The 18,914-nt window shown below is 48.4% G+C and overlaps 1 protein-coding gene across 4 annotated transcripts in view; it reads left to right on the forward strand.

Annotated features, from left to right (window-relative positions):
• PNPLA7 (patatin like domain 7, lysophospholipase) overlaps window positions 1-18,311 on the forward strand; it is a 125,152-nt gene extending 106,841 nt beyond the window's left edge. For 3 of the 4 annotated variants that reach the window (XM_080356186.1, XM_080356188.1, XM_080356187.1), the window contains 8 exons: window positions 755-824; window positions 2,526-2,642; window positions 4,759-4,907; window positions 6,462-6,614; window positions 8,944-9,051; window positions 13,985-14,069; window positions 16,696-16,799; window positions 17,851-18,311. In XM_080356186.1, the coding sequence (XP_080212312.1) occupies window positions 755-824; window positions 2,526-2,642; window positions 4,759-4,907; window positions 6,462-6,614; window positions 8,944-9,051; window positions 13,985-14,069; window positions 16,696-16,799; window positions 17,851-17,931 (867 nt within the window). In that variant the 3' untranslated portion in view covers window positions 17,932-18,311. Of the gene's footprint in view, window positions 1-754; window positions 825-2,525; window positions 2,643-4,758; window positions 4,908-6,461; window positions 6,615-6,970; window positions 7,136-8,943; window positions 9,052-13,984; window positions 14,070-16,695; window positions 16,800-17,850 lie in introns of those variants that run through there. The other variant, XM_080356189.1, reaches the window with a different exon arrangement.
• The last annotated feature ends 603 nt before the right edge of the window (window positions 18,312-18,914 follow it).

Below are 18,914 nucleotides of genomic sequence, written 5' to 3' on the forward strand. Positions count from 1 at the left end.
GGACAGGGAACTGCTGCAGAGAGTCCAGCGCAGCCACCAAGATGCTGCAGGGAGTGGAGCATCTCCCGGGTGAGGAAAGGCTGAGGGAGCTGGGGCTCTGGAGCTGGACAAGAGGACACTGAGGGGGGACTCATTGCTGGGGATCAATATGGAAAGGGGCAGTGTCAGGAGGATGGAGCCAGGCTCTGCTGGTGACAACCAGTGACAGGACAAGGGGCAATGGGTGCAAACTGGAACACAGAAGGTTCCACTGAAATATGAGAAGCAACTTGTTCCTGGTGAGGGTGTCAGAGCCTGGCCCAGGCTGCCCAGGGGGTTGTGGAGTCTCCTTCTGTGCAGACATTCCAACCCGCCTGGACACCTTCCTGTGTAACCTCATCTGGGTGTTCCTGCTCCATGGGGGGATTGCACTGGATGAGCTTTCCAGGGCCCTTCAACCCCTGACATTCTAGGATTCTGTGATATCAGAAAGAAGGTGAACTCCTGGCTGAGCGATGAGGTTGCTGTGCTGCTCTGTGGGCTGGACAGTCTTCTGGAATAAGTATTTCTTGCTATTAAGAAAGGAAACAAGGATTTTTGTCTTCCTTGGCTTTGTGTGAAATGTTTGCGTAAGAAGCAAATTTGTCAACTTAAACACAGGGCTGATGGGTTTTGCTCCATCCCTGCAGACATTTGTGTCTATTGGTAAGATACATAGGTTGTTACTTTAGTTTGTGTTACAGTTTTAGTAAAACTGGACTCTCTTGTGTTGCAGGATCTGTGGATTCCTTACTTCACTATCACAACCGACATCACGGCCTCGGCAATGAGGGTCCACACGGACGGTGAGTGTGCAAGGAGCCTTCTCGGGTGCCAGGTCGTAAATCGTGATGTGAGACTTCGGTATCAGCCCTTGTTCCTGGAATATTCCTCCCCTTTGAATTTGTCTTTCCTTTCGTTTCTGCCTTCTGTGTTTGCACCAAACTGTGGTGGCACACAGATAAAACAAGGAACAGAGCTGTTGGGAAGAAATTAAATGAGAAGCTTTATTCACTGTTTAGAGGGAAAACAGGTCCATTGACACCATTCTGTTTCCTTAAAACATCCTGTGAAGCGCAGATGTTTTAGCCATAAATCAGAACTAATACAACCAAAACGCTTTAAGATGCAAATTCCCATAAATGGAGCTGTTTTGCCAATAATGGGACTCCTGTGCCTGAAGCAGAGGCTGAGTTCGGTTCTTAATTGTGTCCAGTCCTCATTATATTTCTGCTGGAAAACTGTAACGTGCCTCAGTGACTGAAGGGAGGAGCAGGATCTGAACTGTCCGCCCCACAGCCCCGTGGGACACTTTGCTTGTGTCACTTTGGGGTAATGGTGACTTGGGCTTCGCAAGGACAGCACGAACCTCCCGGCTGCCCCAATATTGGCTTGGGTGGCTGAGGCCTTTGCAGCGTCCCTTATATTTGGCTTTGACACAGGTAGGACTGTTCCTGTTCCAGTTGAGGTCAGGAAACTCACCCCAGCTTCTTGTCCATGTGGAATGTAAGGACAGAAATCAGCTGGAGAATGGTTGTGGTCATCTCCAGAATCCACTGAGAGGAGAGGAAGGAGGTTCCCAGCTGCAGCAATTACCCATCTTGGTTTCATCCATGGGGCATAACACAAGAAGTCAGCGTTTTTCTTGGGTAGAAGTTCCAACTCAACTCAAACTATTAATAATAAACCCCAAAGTATAGACCTGTGCTAAACAGTAGGAGTGCTTAGGTTAAAATTAGACCTGTTCTCTATTTTAAAAAGAAAAGAAAAAAATCAATTCCTCGTTTGCTGGAAAGAGTTGCCATTTGGGGCACCGAGTATTTAATTATCGAGAAGTGAGCTAATACTGCGAGTGTTATTTATTTTTGATATTTTCAAGATTCACTTCTCACACAAGACCCTCGGCCTCTTTGGAAATGAGTTGTATTCCCAATTCAGCTGATGCAAATGTTAAGAGAGAGAAATCCGTAAATAAAAGCCTTAAAGCAGAATGTTTTACAGGAAACAGATCCAATCCATTTCTACTTGATTAAAATTTCTGTTTCAAACAGTTTAAAAGATTATACTTTCTTACTTCCAGCACTATTAACAGAAATGTCCTAAGAAGATATAAGGTCACTGGTTTTACAAGTGAAAATGGTTTTAGCTGCACTTCAGTGTGCTCCTTCTTTCTCTCCCTTTTCCTGTCCTTATCAGTGTGAGCACAAAGCACTAAAGCCGATCCCCACAGTCAGCCATATGTTGAAATCTCCTACAAGGCCATAAAAATGAGGGATGGGCTTAAAACTCTGGTTTCTAAGGCCTGATAGTATGTCTGAATAGCGCTGCTTTTTTTTTTCTCCCAGCCAGGGTTACGTTATAGAATATAATAAACTGCTTTAATAACTTTCTAAGGGTAATCTCAGGAGAGCCTCTAGCTCCTGGTTATTTTAATGAGTGCAAAAGCCTGCCCCACCTGTGTGGCAGTAATTAACGGTGTTGCCATCCCCCCCTTCTCATTCCCGCAGGCTCCCTGTGGAGGTACATCCGTGCCAGCATGTCCCTGTCGGGGTACATGCCTCCCCTCTGTGACCCCAAGGACGGGCATCTCTTGATGGATGGAGGTTATATCAACAACCTACCAGGTAGGTGCATGGGTTGGTTGGGAAAAAGTGCAGGTTGGCCAGAGAGGTGGTGGATGAACCATCCCTGGAGACATCCCAGGCCAGGCTGGACGGGGCTCTGAGCAACCTGAGCTGGTGAAGATGTCCCTGCTCATGGCAGGGGGGGCACTGGGGAGCTGGGAAGGTCCCTTCAACACAAACTGTTCCGTGGTTCTACTGAGAACACAGCCCATCGAATGACCTGCCAAACTTTGTCCTTTTTGGTTTTGGTCAAGCAAAAATGGAAGCAAGGAGAAATATTGTAGACACCCTTAATCTCATGATGGTTACCAGGACTCATCGTTCTCAGTTTTCTAAGTGTTTCTTTTATCATGGCTTTGTTAAGACTATTTTTTGTTACGAAGTATTTCCTAATAGATATTCTGAACATATAATTCCAAGCTAATTTTGAATTTATTTTAGTGTTCACTGAAAGGAAAGAGCAGAAATTAAACTGCAAACTTATATTCCATCTTTGAGTTTCTGTTCAAAAAGTATCAGCTGAATAAGAAATAATTTTGAGAAGGCAGCAGAATTAACTCTTTGTTGCTCACACTGGTGTCACCCAGAGGGTTCGGCTGCACGACATCGGTGTCTCAGAGTGGAATCCTGGTTTTCTAAGGAGTGATGTGGAGTTTGGGGTGTTCTGAGAACTGAACCCTAAGGGGTCCAAGGCATGTGAATTCACTTGTGTAGGTTTGCGATGTGTTTTATGTCAGGGTTGTCCTTGGAAAGCACTGGAAGGTGGGTGGCTCAGGAGGGTGGCCAAGATAGGAGATACATGATGTCATTGCAGTTTGGGACTATAATTGTGTACAAATGAAGAGGGAGGAATCTAAGTTAGAAACTCCATATCTGAGCAGCCCAAGTCATTTACATGTTCCAGACAAACCTAGATTATATTTTTTCATCAGGTCCGTATTTGCCTGAAATGGAAATAACACAAAATAAACCCCCACCCCCCGCCTCCAAATCTGTCTCTGACATTCTCTGTTTGTGTCTGTAAGCAAAAATATGAATTGCAAACCAAGGCAGCTTTTCCACCCATGCATACTGGAGAGCGCAAAGAGCACGCACAGGTGACACTGGGTAGCAAAGGTACAGTAGACTGAATGAGCCCAGGAATATAAATCCAAGTTACAGAACAGATCTTATTTAAATAAGTGTCTAAATTAAGCAGCTAAATTGCCTCTTCAGAGCTGTGGTTCTCCTACACATCACTATTTTGGAAACTGCAACTATCTTGGACTCTGGGGGTGTGGAAAAATATAAATTCATTCTGTGAGGTTCGTGTCCTTTTCTTCTCTCCCTGGGCGCTTCCCTGAATCCTCACCCGTATCCAAAGGCTGCAGCCGGTCCTTTCACTGACCTTGAACCAGAAAGTGTTGCCTCATTTCTTTCCCACTTCCAAATATGAATCTTTCTCTTGGATACCAAAGCTCTTCTTAGGCTGAAATGCTCCCAGCCCCTCGGTGTTGCCTGGTCCTGAGCTGCTCCTTCCCTTCATCCCTGTCTGTCTGCAGGGCTGACCCTGCGCTGCTCACTCTCCTCTCCAAGGCCACTTGTTCTTGACAAGTCACAGAATCCCAGCCTGGTTGGGTTGCAGGGACCTCTGCAGATCCCCAGCCCCACCTGCTCACGCAGGGTCACAGAGCAGATCACACAGGTGGGTCCAGGGGGTTTGAATGTCTCAGAGCAGGAGACTCCACACCCGCTCTGGGCAGCCTGGGCCAGGCTCTGGCACCTCCCAGCAAACAAGTTTCTGCTCATGTTCAGATGGAGCCTCCTGTGTTTCAGTCTGTGCCCGTTGCCCCTCACCCTGGCGCTGGGCACCACTGAACAGAGTCCTGTCCATCCTCTGACACTCACCCTGAGATATTGATCCATTGATCAGATCCCTCTCAGCTTCTCCAGCTGAACAGCCCCAGCTCTCTCAGTGTCTCCTCATCAGGAAGATGCTCCAGACCCCTCAGCATCTTTGTGTCCCTCCAATGGACTCTCTCCAGTGATTCCTTGTCCTTGTTCAACTGGGGAGCCCAGAACTGGACACAGAACTGCAGATCCGTAATTCATTCTGTGATTCTGTGATTCCCACCAGCTGACGTCGCGAGGTCCCTGGGCGCAAAGGTGGTGATCGCCATCGACGTGGGGAGCCAGTATGAGACAGACCTTGTCAACTACGGCGACTGCTTGTCCGGCTGGTGGCTGCTCTGGAAGAAGTGGAATCCACTGGCCCAGAAAGTCAAGGTATTATATTAAAATGGTGGCTGGTTTTATGTGCAGAGCAGGAACCTTCTACTTGTTCATTCAGGGAGCAATTCTGGGGACAGACCATCATCTTTCTTGCGTTTGGGCACTTACTCTGGACAAAGCAAGCTGGGCAGTGCCCTGACACCAAAGGAAAGGCAGTGACATGGGAGAGAGTAGAGCCCCGGGCTGGGAAGGGGATGGTAGAATTGTCAGGGCAGGGGAACCTTCTCTTATAGGTGCCGTAAGTTTTAATAAAGTCAGAATGTAAACATTTTGCCAATAAAAAGTAATTTGGTGTTTCTACCCTATATGTCTCTGAACTGTAGATTTAGGGAGATTTTAGCACTAGGCAGTAATTAACATTACTGCTACTGATAATGCTGGGCTGCAGAGTATGATGGCCTGAAGTTGCACCAGGGGAGGTTGAGGTTGGATCTGGGGAACAATTTCTTCCCCAAAGGGCTGTGGGGCATTGGAACAGGCTGCCCAGGGCAGTGCTGGAGTCACCATCCCCGGAGGGTTGGACAGACGGACATGAGGTTCTCAGGACATGAGGTGGAGGTGGACTTGACTATGTGAGGTTGATGGTTGGACTCAATGACCTTAAAGGTCTTTTTCAACCAAAATGATTCTAAGATTAATTTTTTAGTTGTTGCATGAAATTAGGCCAACTCTGCTACTTAGTCTTCTGCATTTCCTAAGTTATCTGGCTCTGCAGCTGTCCCCCAAGTGAATGATGTTTTTAATTCTTTGCTCCCAACTACAATTAACATATTTCTCATGTTGGAATAGGAAGTAAAATACTTGTTTGTTCTTCCCAATGTTGGGGAAAATACTACAAACTGTTGGTACTGCTCTGTAATCTGAAGTTTTTCCTGTAATAACTCCTTTCCCTGAAAAGGTCTCATCTCCCTGAGAAGGGATGTTATATTTGGAGTGGTACAGCTGTGGAATGTCCTGCTGTGCTGTGGCAAAGGAGAAATGGGAGACCCTGATGCTTCTCAGCAGCATCCAGTGAAATATTAATATTACAACTGCCCGAGCGACAACAGGCACACGTGAAAACGTGGGATTCCTTCTGAAGTCTCCATCTGTGGAGATATTAAAAACTCAGCTGGTCTTGGACAGCCTGTCCCAGCTGACCCCGCTTGAGAGGTCCCCATCAACCTCAACCATTCTGCAAACTCCCTGCCCTGGTACCGTAGAGATCAGCACCCATTGCTGCCTTGAAGGGTCCCTGTGCCCCTTGCACCTCAGCACAGATCTCTCAAGGTACCACAATATCCTGGAATGAAAGGCTCAGTTCAACCTTGAACTGCAGAAACATGTTTGAAGGAATTCCCGTTCTGCTGCGGATGATGGAGACTCTGGTCAGCTGGCCGCGCTGCCCGGGGAGCAGATGGAGCCGTTGGTGTGTGAAGGCTTCAGCAGGTTTCTGTGCACTCTTGGGGAAAAAAAAGATAGATAACTTGCTTTTTCTCCATTGTGAATAGAGAACGCATTCCGAAATGAAATTTCTGAATTAATCATGACATCTGGCCGGGTTGGCAGGTGCTGAACATGGCAGAGATCCAGACGCGGCTGGCGTACGTGTGCTGTGTGCGGCAGCTGGAGATGGTGAAGAGCAGCGATTACTGCGAGTATATCCGCCCGCCCATCGACCGATACCGGACCCTGGACTTTAAGAAATTCGAAGAAATCTGTGTAAGTGCATCCTAGGCAAGGCAGTTTCCCCCATATTACTGTTCCACTGAAATCTGCTGGTTTGTGGTGCTAATTAGTGCCTGAGCTGCTGTTGAGTAAGAGGAGTCTGTTGGCACAGAGTGAAAAATTGACGCTAAATAATTCTGTGGAATGATATCACAGCTGTGAGATTGGATTAACAGCAGAAATCGAGTCAGTAATCTTATTTATATAATGACCTGTGAACGGATCAGTTGCCTCGCTCTGTTTCATGACAATTCTTGCTCATCTGCTTGGTAAAAACTCTTGGGTGTCTGAGCTGCTTTGGGCAGTTGCGGTTTGTCAAATGGTGTCATTTCTCTCCTTTCATTATGTAGCTTGTTGTCGCATGAAAAATTCGAAGAAGTCTGTAGGGGAGGCCATGAATCAGTGAAATGGAGGGCAACAGGCTAAAGTATCTGGCTCGGTTAACGTTTCAACACTTCTATTAATAAAACATATCGTCCACAATTCCTCTGCACCTGATAGAGTATCAGGAAAATGGCACCAATGTCAGTGGAAGGACGTTGTAAAAAAGGTAACACCAGGTTACACTTATCTGGGATTTAGTTTGGTTGGTTTGTGTGTCACACACCAGCATGGGAGGAACTGACTCCAGGTGTTGAATTGTCTAAGTGACACAATTCAGTGTTCACAACAAAAATGCCTTTGCCCGGGTTGGGGTAATCACAACAATTCTGGCTCATTGTCTCCTGTCAGGAAAGTGATTTTACTGTCTCTCTGTTCTTTGTCTGCCTCAGCCTTGCAAGCGTCGTCCGTCCTGAGGTGTTTCTGCATGGCTTTGCTCTTCTCCTTTGCTAAAAACCCTTCCCCCGCAGTTTTTCTTTAAGTCGATCTCCTTTACAGATGTCCTGAGAACCTACAATCCTCATTAAGCTGTAGATTGATTTCTTGGTCTTATGAATCCCAAACAAAACCAGGAACACAGTGGACCCTGCAGATCCACGTTTGAGACCTTCGGACCCAGCAGCAGCTACCAACCCACCGGCTGATTTCCCCAATAGAAATATTTTCTCAAGGATATTTAGTGTCTCCGAGCTCCTGGGCAAACGGTGCTGTCTGCCAAGGGTGGATCTAGGACTTTGCTGATAAATAATATTCTTTGGTAGATGGAGAGCCCTGGCCGTTCTGCAAACCTTGACAAAGGGTCTGGTAGTTCATCACAGTAACAGGTAGTGAGCTGTCAAATCATTGTTCTGTCTAATTTGGTGTCGTTAAAGAGAGTTAAAGTCACCAGGCAGATTTTTCTCAGTGGAGTAAAGCATGAGAAAAGTGCAGGTTCTCAACGACGTGATGTTCTGTGAGCAAGTTCTTGGCAGGAGACACTGTGGGTATGAAGGGGCAGCACCCCCCTGGATTTTCATTCCCTGCAGTGGAGCTGAATAACTTCATTCCACAGGGAAGCTTTAAACTGAGCTGACCTTAAAGGAAAGAGCAGCCTATGCATTCCTTTATTGCTATAGACTACGGAGTAGTGGGGCTTTTAATTTCAGCTGTGTACCTGGATTTTACAGAGAACAGAAATGGGCACCATATAACCATTCCCAAGACCTGTTTTTCTGTCCTTTTGATTTGATTTTCAACACCATTTCTACTGACTTGTTAGAAAAACAGTAAAACTCAGTGCAATCGGTTTATTTTTTCCAGTTGTTTCCATGCTAGTGACGCGGTGCCCTGTTATTATTCCCAGAGCAAATTATGTTATACCTTTAAATTAGTGTTTGTGGGCTGGATGTTGTCCATGTGCCATCATTCCCGCTCCAGCAAACCAACTCTCGCATGTTCAGTGCAGTCTGGCTTAACTTATTGCAAGAATTTTTGGAGCTGGGAGCCCTACACTAACTTCTCTTTGCTAGAAAAGTTGTATTTTCTTGGCTTTTCTTGAGCCAAGAGGGGAGAGAACACAAATTAATTCCTGTTGTTACCTTCTTCCAAAGAAAGAGCCAGTACCGTGTGCATACGTACGTGTCCTGAGCTTCTCTTTATAAGGCGTTATTCTGCGAGCAACCTGCCTGAAAAATGTAAGAATAGTTGTGTGAGGTGGCATTTTCATTGCATACCCAGGGAACAAAGGTCAAATTAGCATTTTGCCTTAAAATAGCACCTTGTTTGCTTAATTGTCCCCTCACTCTTAGGCTGAACAGCCCACGTAGCTGAGGCTGGAAGGTGGCAAAAGTACATCCTGGCTTTGGGGTAGAGCTGTGGATTGCTCACTGATTTGGAGATGATGTGACAATGTTGGTTTTTTTTAATATTAATTACTCTTTTGCCTTGACTCTTTTTTCTGCAGGAAGTGGGATATCAGCACGGGAAAACTGTATTTAGTGTCTGGTGCAGGAGTGGAGTGCTTGACACGATGATGACAGACAGGACTTGGACCTGCAAATCCAAAACCGATGTAAGTGTTCAGTATCAATGCACTCACATGCCAGATTGTGTAAAGCCCCAGAACTGCTCAGGGGATGAAAGAGAACGATCGATTGCCTCACGCCTTTACTGCGAGCATGGAGGTAAAATGGTATTTTAGGCAAGAAGTGGCATGATTAGATTTTCAGAAACTTATTTCCTTGAATCACAGCCTGGATGAACGAGATCCTGCACTTCTCTGGTCACCAGGTACGAGTGTGCCAAGGTTTGCTCTGCCCACCTCCGATCTCTGACTGTCCATCCCTGGTAACTGATCTGTGCCCGTTCAGGGATGCGTTTGTATCCGAGCATTGGAACAGGCTGCCCGGGGCAGTGCTGGAGTCACCATCCCTGGAGGGTTGAACAGATGTATAGATGAGGCTCTCAGGGACATGGGGTAGTGGTAGACCAGACCTGGCAGCATTGGGTTAATGCTTGGACTCGATCTTAAAGGTCTTTTCCAACCTAAACAATTCTATGCTCCTCAGCAGGTACGATGGAGTCTCTGAAACCTCAAGAACCGTAGGGTGGCTCTTCCTGTTGCTGTTCCTTTCTAACAGGTTTTTGCTTTACCATGTTTGTAACCTGGAATCGTTCACAACACAAGTGTCTCCAAAGGCAGGCAGGATGCCCACCAGTAACTGTTTTCTGAGACGCGTAGCTGATGTGTACGTGTTCACACACCCACCTTTCTCTTCTCCATCCCCCTGTGCCTCAGCAGTCTCGAGGGCACCAAATGTGCTGCCGGAGCTGCTTCCTGCACCGGTGGTTGTGGCTCTGTCCCCCAGGTCCTGTGCAAGAAGATGCTCTGTGGTTTCAGGAGATGGGCCACATTTGCACCCATCGCTTCAATGTGCATGTGGACTGTCTCCTTGAGTAACGCTGGGTGGGCACAAGTAACCTGTTAAGATTTATTTTTCATTTATTCTTGTGCCACAAACTTTAGGCTGGTACCTGGGTATTGTTCTTGCTACTAGAAACTGATCTGCCAGGGCAGCAGCTCTCGCTCTCTCTTTCTCTCTCCCATGAGAAGACATGAATTGGGATCGCTGGTGTTGATAGCAGCCATCGCTGGCGTGCAGGGTGTCACTCAAATAGCTATCAGATGCTTACAGAAAACTAGATTTAAGCACTTGCTGGAAATGTGGTTTTAGTCAAGAGTTAAAATCCCTGCAAGGCTGTGGACTTCTTGCTTGCTTTGTTGCTTTCCTTGTCACCCCCCTATCAGAGAAGGCATTTTGCAGCTGTCGCTAAGGCTCTGCAGGAGCTGGCAGCCCTGCTGGGTTTCACGCTCCTTGTTCTGCACATCTGAGCAGTTAATGGTAAATGCCCGATTATGGTAAATCTACAGAATACATAGTGTTGCTGAGTGGTTAAGATATCTACTCAGAAGCAAGTCTCCTGGTTTACAGTCTAAGGACTGAGGTCAGCCTCTGGAGTTGGTTCATAACTCAGAGGGCTGACTGAATTTCTTGGCAGGGAAGTTTCAGTTGTTTTTAAGAAACACTTATCACCTTTTTTGAGGGCTTGGGTACAATATTGTAATATATTGGCTTATTATCCTTACCCTCCTTTGAATTCCTCTGATTTAAAACCCAAGTGCTGCAAAGGTTTCATGTTTTACCCAGTAATTCATCTCTATCGTCTTTTAGAGGTAGGGAAATGAGCAGTAATATTTTAAGTGGTTGCCAGAATGTGTCATGACTGTAATGAGCCTCACTAAGGAAAGTCAAGAGAGGTGACAAGTGACATTGAGGATTTACAGCTCCTCGAGAGAGCGGTGGGAGAGGAAGGGGAGAGGAAGGGCAGCACCAGGGCTGGGTGACACCGCGGTTGTGCTGGACCCCGTGTGTCACCAGAGAGAGGTGAGCTCAGTCAGGCGTGAGTCACTGGGTGAACTGGGGACGACAGGGACTGAGCTTTTGGGGAAACCAACTGGTGATCCCAGTGAGGAGCCCCACAACTTGTTATTTCTTACTGGGAAGGTGACCTGGAGATGCATTAGTCTGAGCTGCACAAGACAGGTCCCCATTCTACCTCTGACACCCTGTGCTCAGCCTGGTTCTAAGCTGGTGCGTGTTTGGTTTTGTGTATTAATAGTTGTAAGAAGTCAAGGGAGGGAAAATTGTGGGTGTCACCAACTGGTAACAAGCTCAAACACATTCACTGCTGTAACAAAGGCTTATTTAAAGAAAGACTTGTTTTAAAATTGCCCATTATATGGGTAGAGTAACTCAGGCTAATATTTCAGTTAAATAATGATATTTGTTACAACTGTGCATCAAGCAGCGAGTTGAACATTTATCACAATCTACCCTGAGTTTTATGGCCCTTCAGCTGCCCTGGAGATCGAATATGTCATGTACTCATTGTAGGCACAGCCTGTGGTTGCGTTTGATAACAAGGCAGAAAGTGCTGATTGCTGAGGTGCCAGGAGGATGAAAATGGGTTCAGGAGGGCGAACCGGGCGATGGAGCGGGAACCATCAGCCTTGTGCTCAGCTCCAGGCACCCAGGAGATCTTTGCTCCTCCTCTGAAAACTCCAGAGTCCTGTAACAAACATTTTTTTTCATCTGCCTCCTGTTTCAGTAGATTTATTTCTATGAAATAACAAGTCCCACAGGCTCCCACTGGAATGGTTCTCTTGTTTTCTTAGTCCATTAGAATCACTTAAGACCTTTAGCTCTGCTATCTTCCAAGGATAACAGCCGATATTTTTAACTTGCCTTTCATTAGCGAAGGTTTTGATGCTTTATATGTTTTAGTTCTTCAGCTATTTCTGGAGTGTTCAACATCAGAGAGAACTGAGCCTGGTTTCTTATTATCCTGTTTCCATGTCATAAGCGTTGATTTTCTACTGAAAAACTCCGGATATTTAATCATTTAGATACTTCTTTGCTTTCATCGTTCAGTCACTGTGTATCTTATCTCAAAAATGCAAATACTGAAGACATAAACAACAGGAACCTCACATAAACCTCACTTGAGCAACCCTTACTCTTCCCAGCACAGAATAATGTGATGCCATTAATTGGATCTCCTCAGGGAAGTTTTGTCTATTGAAGTGTTATTCAGAGTCAAAGCTAAATATAATTTCGCAGACTACAATGGTAACTGTCTTTCTCTTCTAATTTACTTAATAAAGATTGTGCCGAAGAGAATACTTTCCTCTTTGGAAAAAAAAACGCAGCAAGGTTTAGAGTGGGATTCAAAGGAATCTGAGACACTTCTCTGCCTTGTGTTAACTGCTAGGAGTGTGGTTTTGTCCTTAAAATAGCAAGAGGAGGTATTTAAACATTGAATTTGTCCAAAGCGGGTCCCTGTGGGCTCTGTGCTCCCAGGACAGCCTGGCACGGGCTGCCGGAGCGCTCTGTGCACCGCTTGGATTGTAGAGCACAGGCGATCGCCTCCAACGTTGCTGTGTGTGCCGGGCAGCCAGAGCTCGCACCAATCCCTCGCTTAGTCATACGGCACAAAACAAAGATGTAGATGCTTTTTCTCCCGGCCTGGGGAACAGGCTTGTGCAGGCGCTTCACTGGGACCGTTCAGGTCCATGTTCAAAATGAGACAGGACTGACTCACCCTTCTTGACAGCTCCTTAACAAGCAAACGGAGCTGCTGAGCTTCCCGACTTCTGGATGTTTTAAAGTGTGTGTCCTAAGCTGTTTCATTTCATACAGGTATTTATAAATTCCTTCTGGGCTATTCTCTGTCTACCGCTCCCCACCAGCTGTTTGTCCTGGATTCACACCTTGCTTTAGCTGTGCTAGATGGCATCAAAAGTTAGTTACGAATGAAAGGTCAACGGAGAGCGATCTGCTGCAGCTGTAATGGGCTTCTGCTGTGACCCCCACAGGGGGTGTGTGATTCACAGGATCAGTGCTCTTGCCAGAAGAGCAAAGAATTGCTCATAAAACCCCTGTGTTAGAAAACTGCCCTGTCTGGAAGCACGTGGACAGGTCTGGGCGTTCAGAACGATGACTGTCCCAGCGATTCCTGGCAGCCCGGCGCTAATACCGTGTCCCCTGCCAGCTCTTCCTCGTCCTCTCCTTTGGGGGTATGTGCTATTGCGCTAATTAAAATACCTGGTTTTAAAACAAGGTGTTCAGGTTTCCATCTGGTGACCTTGTGCCTGGCCCCGAGGAGGCAGGTAGGGCTGCTCACAGCATGGCATGTGGGAAGACCAAAATGCTTCTTCAATACCAAAGTTGGGTTTTCTAGAGGAAAAACTGGAGCAGGCAACTTCTCAAAATAGAGAACACTCAGCCCACTGCTTGGGCGAGACAGAGTGAAAATAGAAAGGGTTTATTGAAAATATTTCTCCTTGTGGGTGGACCACGTACCTCAGGCTCTCGCTGGCTGCAGCACCTCCAGCTCCACGGCTTGTGGGGTTCTCCAGGGGGTCCTGGTCACGCCGGTTCCTGGGCTGTTGCCCACCTGTCCCTGCAGCATCCCACAGTGTGGCTGTGCAGGCTCAGGGCTGGACCACGTGCCATGTCCCCACCTGGAACCTGGGGCTCCTTCTCCTAGGGGCAGGTGAAAGCTCCTGGGGGGCTGCGCCTGGCCCAGCCGGTCCCATCACAAAATAACAGTGATGGAGAGCTCGTCTGTCACCAAGTCCAGACCCACCAGTTCCTGTCTTTGTGATTGTTTCTGTAGTTTGCTGTATGTTTTATAAGGCATGGATGGAGAAGGCACCATTAGAGGTTGTCCCTTTGCATTTGGGAATCCCGTCTCTGCCACCAGACCTGCATCAGGAGAGCTGTTCTGCGAATTACTCACTGATGAGTAATTGAGGGGGGCAGTTGTGGAGGATTTATGTGTCTGGAGCTTTCTGTGAACAGACATCATTTTTATGTGATAAAAGTGTTTGGATTCTTTGTGCACATTTGCTAACATACCTAAAACTGCCTGCTGTGTTTCAGAACGTGGCCTCTCCCACCACCTCTTTTACGGACCTGGCAGAAATCGTCTCCCGGATCGAGCCCGTGAAGGCGCCCGTGGCAGACGGTGAGTCGGGGCAGGGCAGCGGGTGCTCGCTCCTCCCGTGTCCCTTCTCTGGGGGTGCTCTTGTCCCAGCCCCGGTGGGACTGTGGTGGCTCAGGGCTGGCTGTCCCCTCGCTCCATCCCGAGTCTCTGCAGGGCCAGACCCTCCACGTTCCTGCTGCCTCCTCCACGAGTGGTGCGAGTCGGCTGTCCGTGCCGTGGCGGTACCGCCGCTGCCAGCCCTTTTCTGACGTGGTTTCCCACTAGGGGTAATCCCTGCTCGACTTAATCTGAGTGAAATAACGCACATGGCACCTCCTGCACAGACGGGCCTGCGCTCCCCTGATGCTGGCCCACGGCCTTGCGATGGCTTTGCTCTTTGGTCTGTGCCCTTTTGAGATGGGAGGAGGTTGATTGAAAGCTTTGACTGAAGAATTTTCTTTTTCCCTGCTGTCACGAGTAGGATCTGGAGTGACTCACGGGCTCCATCGCTTTTCATTTGCTCCTGTTATGGGGAGCACCGGTGAACTAATGAGGAGCAGGTAACGACTCCCGCATCGTTACAGGAAGGCAGTCGAGGGCTTGGTGCCTCAAGCGCGCCCTGCGGAGCAGTTCCCTGTTTAAATGCCACTTAAAAAGAATCAGAGCTTTGCAGGCCTGAAATCTCAGAGCGTTTCACCAGTGCTAAAGCTCTTTATAAACAGTCTCTCCCCCTCCTCCTGATTTCTTGTTCTTGCAGAGGGAAGTCTAAAGTTAGCAGTCCTCCCATCTGTGACTGTTTGCAGAGATGTCCCTGTGGTAATTTGAAATGCTAATTGCCATCATATGCCTTATGAAGAAAATATTAATCAAATGTGGTTGAAACAGCCATTGTGAACAAGAATGAAGGGTTCACGTAGGTTGGTTATTTAAGGCATGGGCACTGAGACCTGCTGAGATTTCACTGGTGTACTGGGACAGATCTTCCTCCGTTATATAGTTTATGATCATTTGCCCCCATTAGGACCTTTCAGCTGAGTGAGACCATGAACATGAGTGGTGCACAGACCCTGGGCAATGGGAGATGATGCTCATCATCTGTTCTCCTTCCCCCTCTAGTCCTCCAGCACCCAGAGGTGCTGTGGGAAGGATGTGAGAGGAGACACCCTTCTCTTGTTCTATAGTATCTGTATAAAAACCTGTTAAATGCTGAATAGTGCTTGGAAAATCAGGGTTTTGATGGCAGTCGTTTTTATTGGACCTGTAAACTGCAAACTGTTGTTTGTGCTCTCTGCTGCTGTTCAGATGAGTTTGCAGTTTTCCCGGTGTATTTTATTAAAGATAATCAGTTGTGGGTTTAGTCTAAACTTAACAATAGTTCTCTGATCCACAGTAAAAAATATAAAAAACATTTAGAATTACCAAATGTCTTTAATCCGAATGTTGTAGCAGTTGGTTGTAGTTATTGTGCTAGAAGAAAATGCTGTGGAACAGACTGTGCTGTTGTCTTCAGCGTGGAGCAGATGCTATTGACTGTTCCCAAAAGAAATACTTAATCAAAAATCCGTTTGAAACACGAGCCGCTTGCTTCACTTGTGGGCTGAAGAGCAGCTATTGCTTCGGCTGCTCGGAGCGCACTTGAGTTCACCCATGGAAGCGGCGGAAAACCGAACGTCGCGCAAAAGCGACTGGAATACCTGAGAGCTGATGGTTGTCCCTTGTGGAGAGGAGCGGATGTCAGTGTCACTGTGGACCAGAAACTGTGAGACACATAGTTATTTAGTTATTCAGCCTGGAGAACAGGAGCTGAGGGGAGTCGTTCTCACTCTCTGCAACTTCCTGAAAGGAGGTTGGAGCATGGAAGGCATTGGTCTCTTCTCCCCAGGAACAAGTGATAGGATGAGAGGAAACGGCCTCAAGTTGCCCCAAGGGAGGTTGAGGTTGGATCTGGGAACAATTTCTTCCCCCAAGGGCTGTGGGGCATTGGAACAGGCTGCCCAGGGCAGTGCTGGAGTCACCAGCCCTGGAGGGTTGGACAGACGGACATGAGGTTCTCAGGGACATGGGGCAGTGTTAGATTTAGGTTATGGTTGGACTCAATGATCCTGAGGGTCTCTTTCAACCAAAATGATTCTCTGATCACCTCTGCGCCAGAAAGAGCTCAACCTGTACCTGGATGTCCCTGTTCCCAGTGAGTCTGTGACCGATGTGTGCAGGGCAGTTTGGCTGGTGGCGCACAGACGTGGTTCCTGGCGGTGCTCTGCAGGCCTTGTCTGGACTGATGAGTGGGATGCGGCAAATATTCTGTGACGAGCATCACCAGGGAGCATCTCCCCATTGCCACCTTTGTGTCCTGCTGGCTGCCCAGAGAGAACCCACCACAGTAGCTTGGACAGTTTGTATCTAGCTGCTCGTGCTCCAGGCCCTGGAGATGCTGGAGGGCTCCAGGACACCAGGTCACATACTGGGGATGGTTTATTTTGTGATCTGGCTGGAGAGCTGATGTCTGTGTTGGAGCAGCCTCAGGTCACTGAGCTGGGGGGTTGGCCACCAGTCATCCTGCCCTGGCCAGCGCTCAGCGCTCAAATCAACAACGATCATTCCTCGTCCAGTTTTCTCTGCCCCTCTGAATGCTCATTCAATTGATGTGTTTGCTCTCCTCTCTCTTTAGATGAGTCAGACTACCAGACTGAGTACGAGGAAGAAGTTCTGGACAACCAAAAGGATGATTATATCAATTTCATAAGGACCCAGGCTGAAGACAACTCCGACTCGGTACGAGCTGCCCTGGGAACAGGCAGCGCCTGTGTCGATGCCGAGTCCCGTGTGCACGGTGTGCGGTGGGTGTGCGGTGGGTGTGCGGTGGAGCTGTCGGGAAGGACTCGGAGAGAAGCACCTGGAAGGGACTTGCTGAGGAGAACTGTGCAGAAATAAGCTCGCTTTTCACCTAGTACAGACACTAAGTGATGCACGCTCAGCACAGTCACCTACCGTGGTGCGGTGTGCGGCAGGACCACGGTTACAGCCTGGCCCTGCAGCTCCGCGGGGGTTCGCTCAGGAGGTGGGTGAGGGAGCCGCTGTCTCTGCTCGGAGGAAGCGAAGAGAGGGTCTGGCTGCACCTGCCGCCGGGGGGGTGTGGAGACAACGGCAGCAGAGATGTGCAGCAAAGGGCAAGAAAGAGGCCACAGACACAACTTGCACTGAAAGAATCCGCACAGAGGAAAATATTGCCCAGTACGCATGGCTGAGAACTGCAACGGGCTGTGCAGGGAGGTGCTGGAAACTCCATCCTTGCAGATACTTGAAAACCAAGTAGATGCTTTGAAGAACCAGATATAGCATTAGAGTTAGCCCTGCTTAGAGCAGAAAATTGTATTATACCCTTCAGAGGTCACTTGCAGCCAAAGTTGTTTTGGTTCTGCGGGACAGCAGGTCCACCCTGAGGAAATCTTGTGCTGTGAGGCCAGAGTGACACAATGTGACCCACAGCTGGAGAAGCAAAGCTGCGAAGGGTCGATTCCCTCCTGCTCTCACTGCTTACTGGAGCGGCTGGTGGGTTTGAAAGGTGAAGCTGCCTGTTGTGCTGCACACAAACAGTTTCTCAGTGGGAGCTGTGGGGAAGGTGCTTGGGGAGCTGCTAAAGGAGGTTTCGGTGCTCTGAGTGAGGAGCAGGAGTGATGATGTGAAGATTTGGTTTGCTGGGCAGATCCCTGGTGGGTAATGGTTGGTAGACAAAGAAAGGGTGGAGGGGACAGGGCAGACTTTATCCAGCTCAGAGAGGATGCTGAAGAATGATTTTGTGCTTGCTTATTCTTTAATCCTTCAGGATGAAGAGATGCAGATAAGACAGCGCAGGAACGTCCCCAACGTGGACGACCAGGCGAGCAGCACCTACGAAATCAGTTAATGTGAACCGTAACTTCCACGTAGCACTGGAAGCACCAGCCCCACACCTCCGGGAAGCCTCGTTGGGGCACGGGGAGCTGGGATCTCGTGCACGGCTCTTTGCAATGGTTCCTGCTGCGGTTTCTTGGGTTCCTGACCCGGTGCAGAGCCGGCTGTGTTGGTGCAGCCCCTCCGGGCCTCGCTCTGCGGGCAGGGACGGCTGGGCTGGCGCAGGACCGCGATGCTCCCTCCCTGCAGACGTCATTCTCGCTGCGTGTTGTTCCAAAATTAATCTCATCTTATTTACTCGTGCTCCCCTGACCTCCTCCAATGTGTGATTTTCCTTGCAGGCTGCCTGAGGACTGTGTTTAAACTGTCAAGATGCGGGGGCTTTACTGCATCTCTGGGTTTAATTTACTGTTGCCGTGAGTAAGAGCCGGTAATAAAATCAGCAAATGAGAAATACAGCAAATATTTTCCCCTTTGCGAGGCTGGACGGCGCTGAGAGCCCTGCTGAGATGTGGCCGTGGGACGCGAGGTTTGGCCGTGGGACAGTGGCTTCCCGGAGCAGGAGGCATTGCAGTTATTAAGATGTTGTTTAGTTGATGAACGTGATTTTGTGATGTGGCTTTTGCTGGCACCAGGGCACAGACTCCCATCAATGGTCCCTTCCCAGCTGATGGTTGGTTCTGCTCCCATCGGCTCCGGTGGGGTTCATGTCTGTGCTCCTTGTCCCCATCCCCTTGGGTCACAGAGGGTCTGAGCCTCTTTTTCCCAATGGTCTTAGTTTTAGTTTGGTATAAACGGTGCTGAAAGGGGCTGGCAGGACACCTGCACCCGCGTCCCACGCCGGAGCTGCTGTGGGAAACGGGGACGGGCGGCAGCTGCTGTGGGCGCTGGTGCGATCGCTGGGAAATGCTGGTGATATCAATGCTGGGGCGGTCAGCACTGCCAAACCCCCTTCCCTTCCCAAAATCAAGGCTTTGAGGGGAAACCGTGGCACTA

This window comes from Nesoenas mayeri (genome assembly GCF_963082525.1).
Source record: "Nesoenas mayeri genome assembly, chromosome: 18".
Lineage (NCBI taxonomy): Eukaryota > Metazoa > Chordata > Aves > Columbiformes > Columbidae > Nesoenas > Nesoenas mayeri.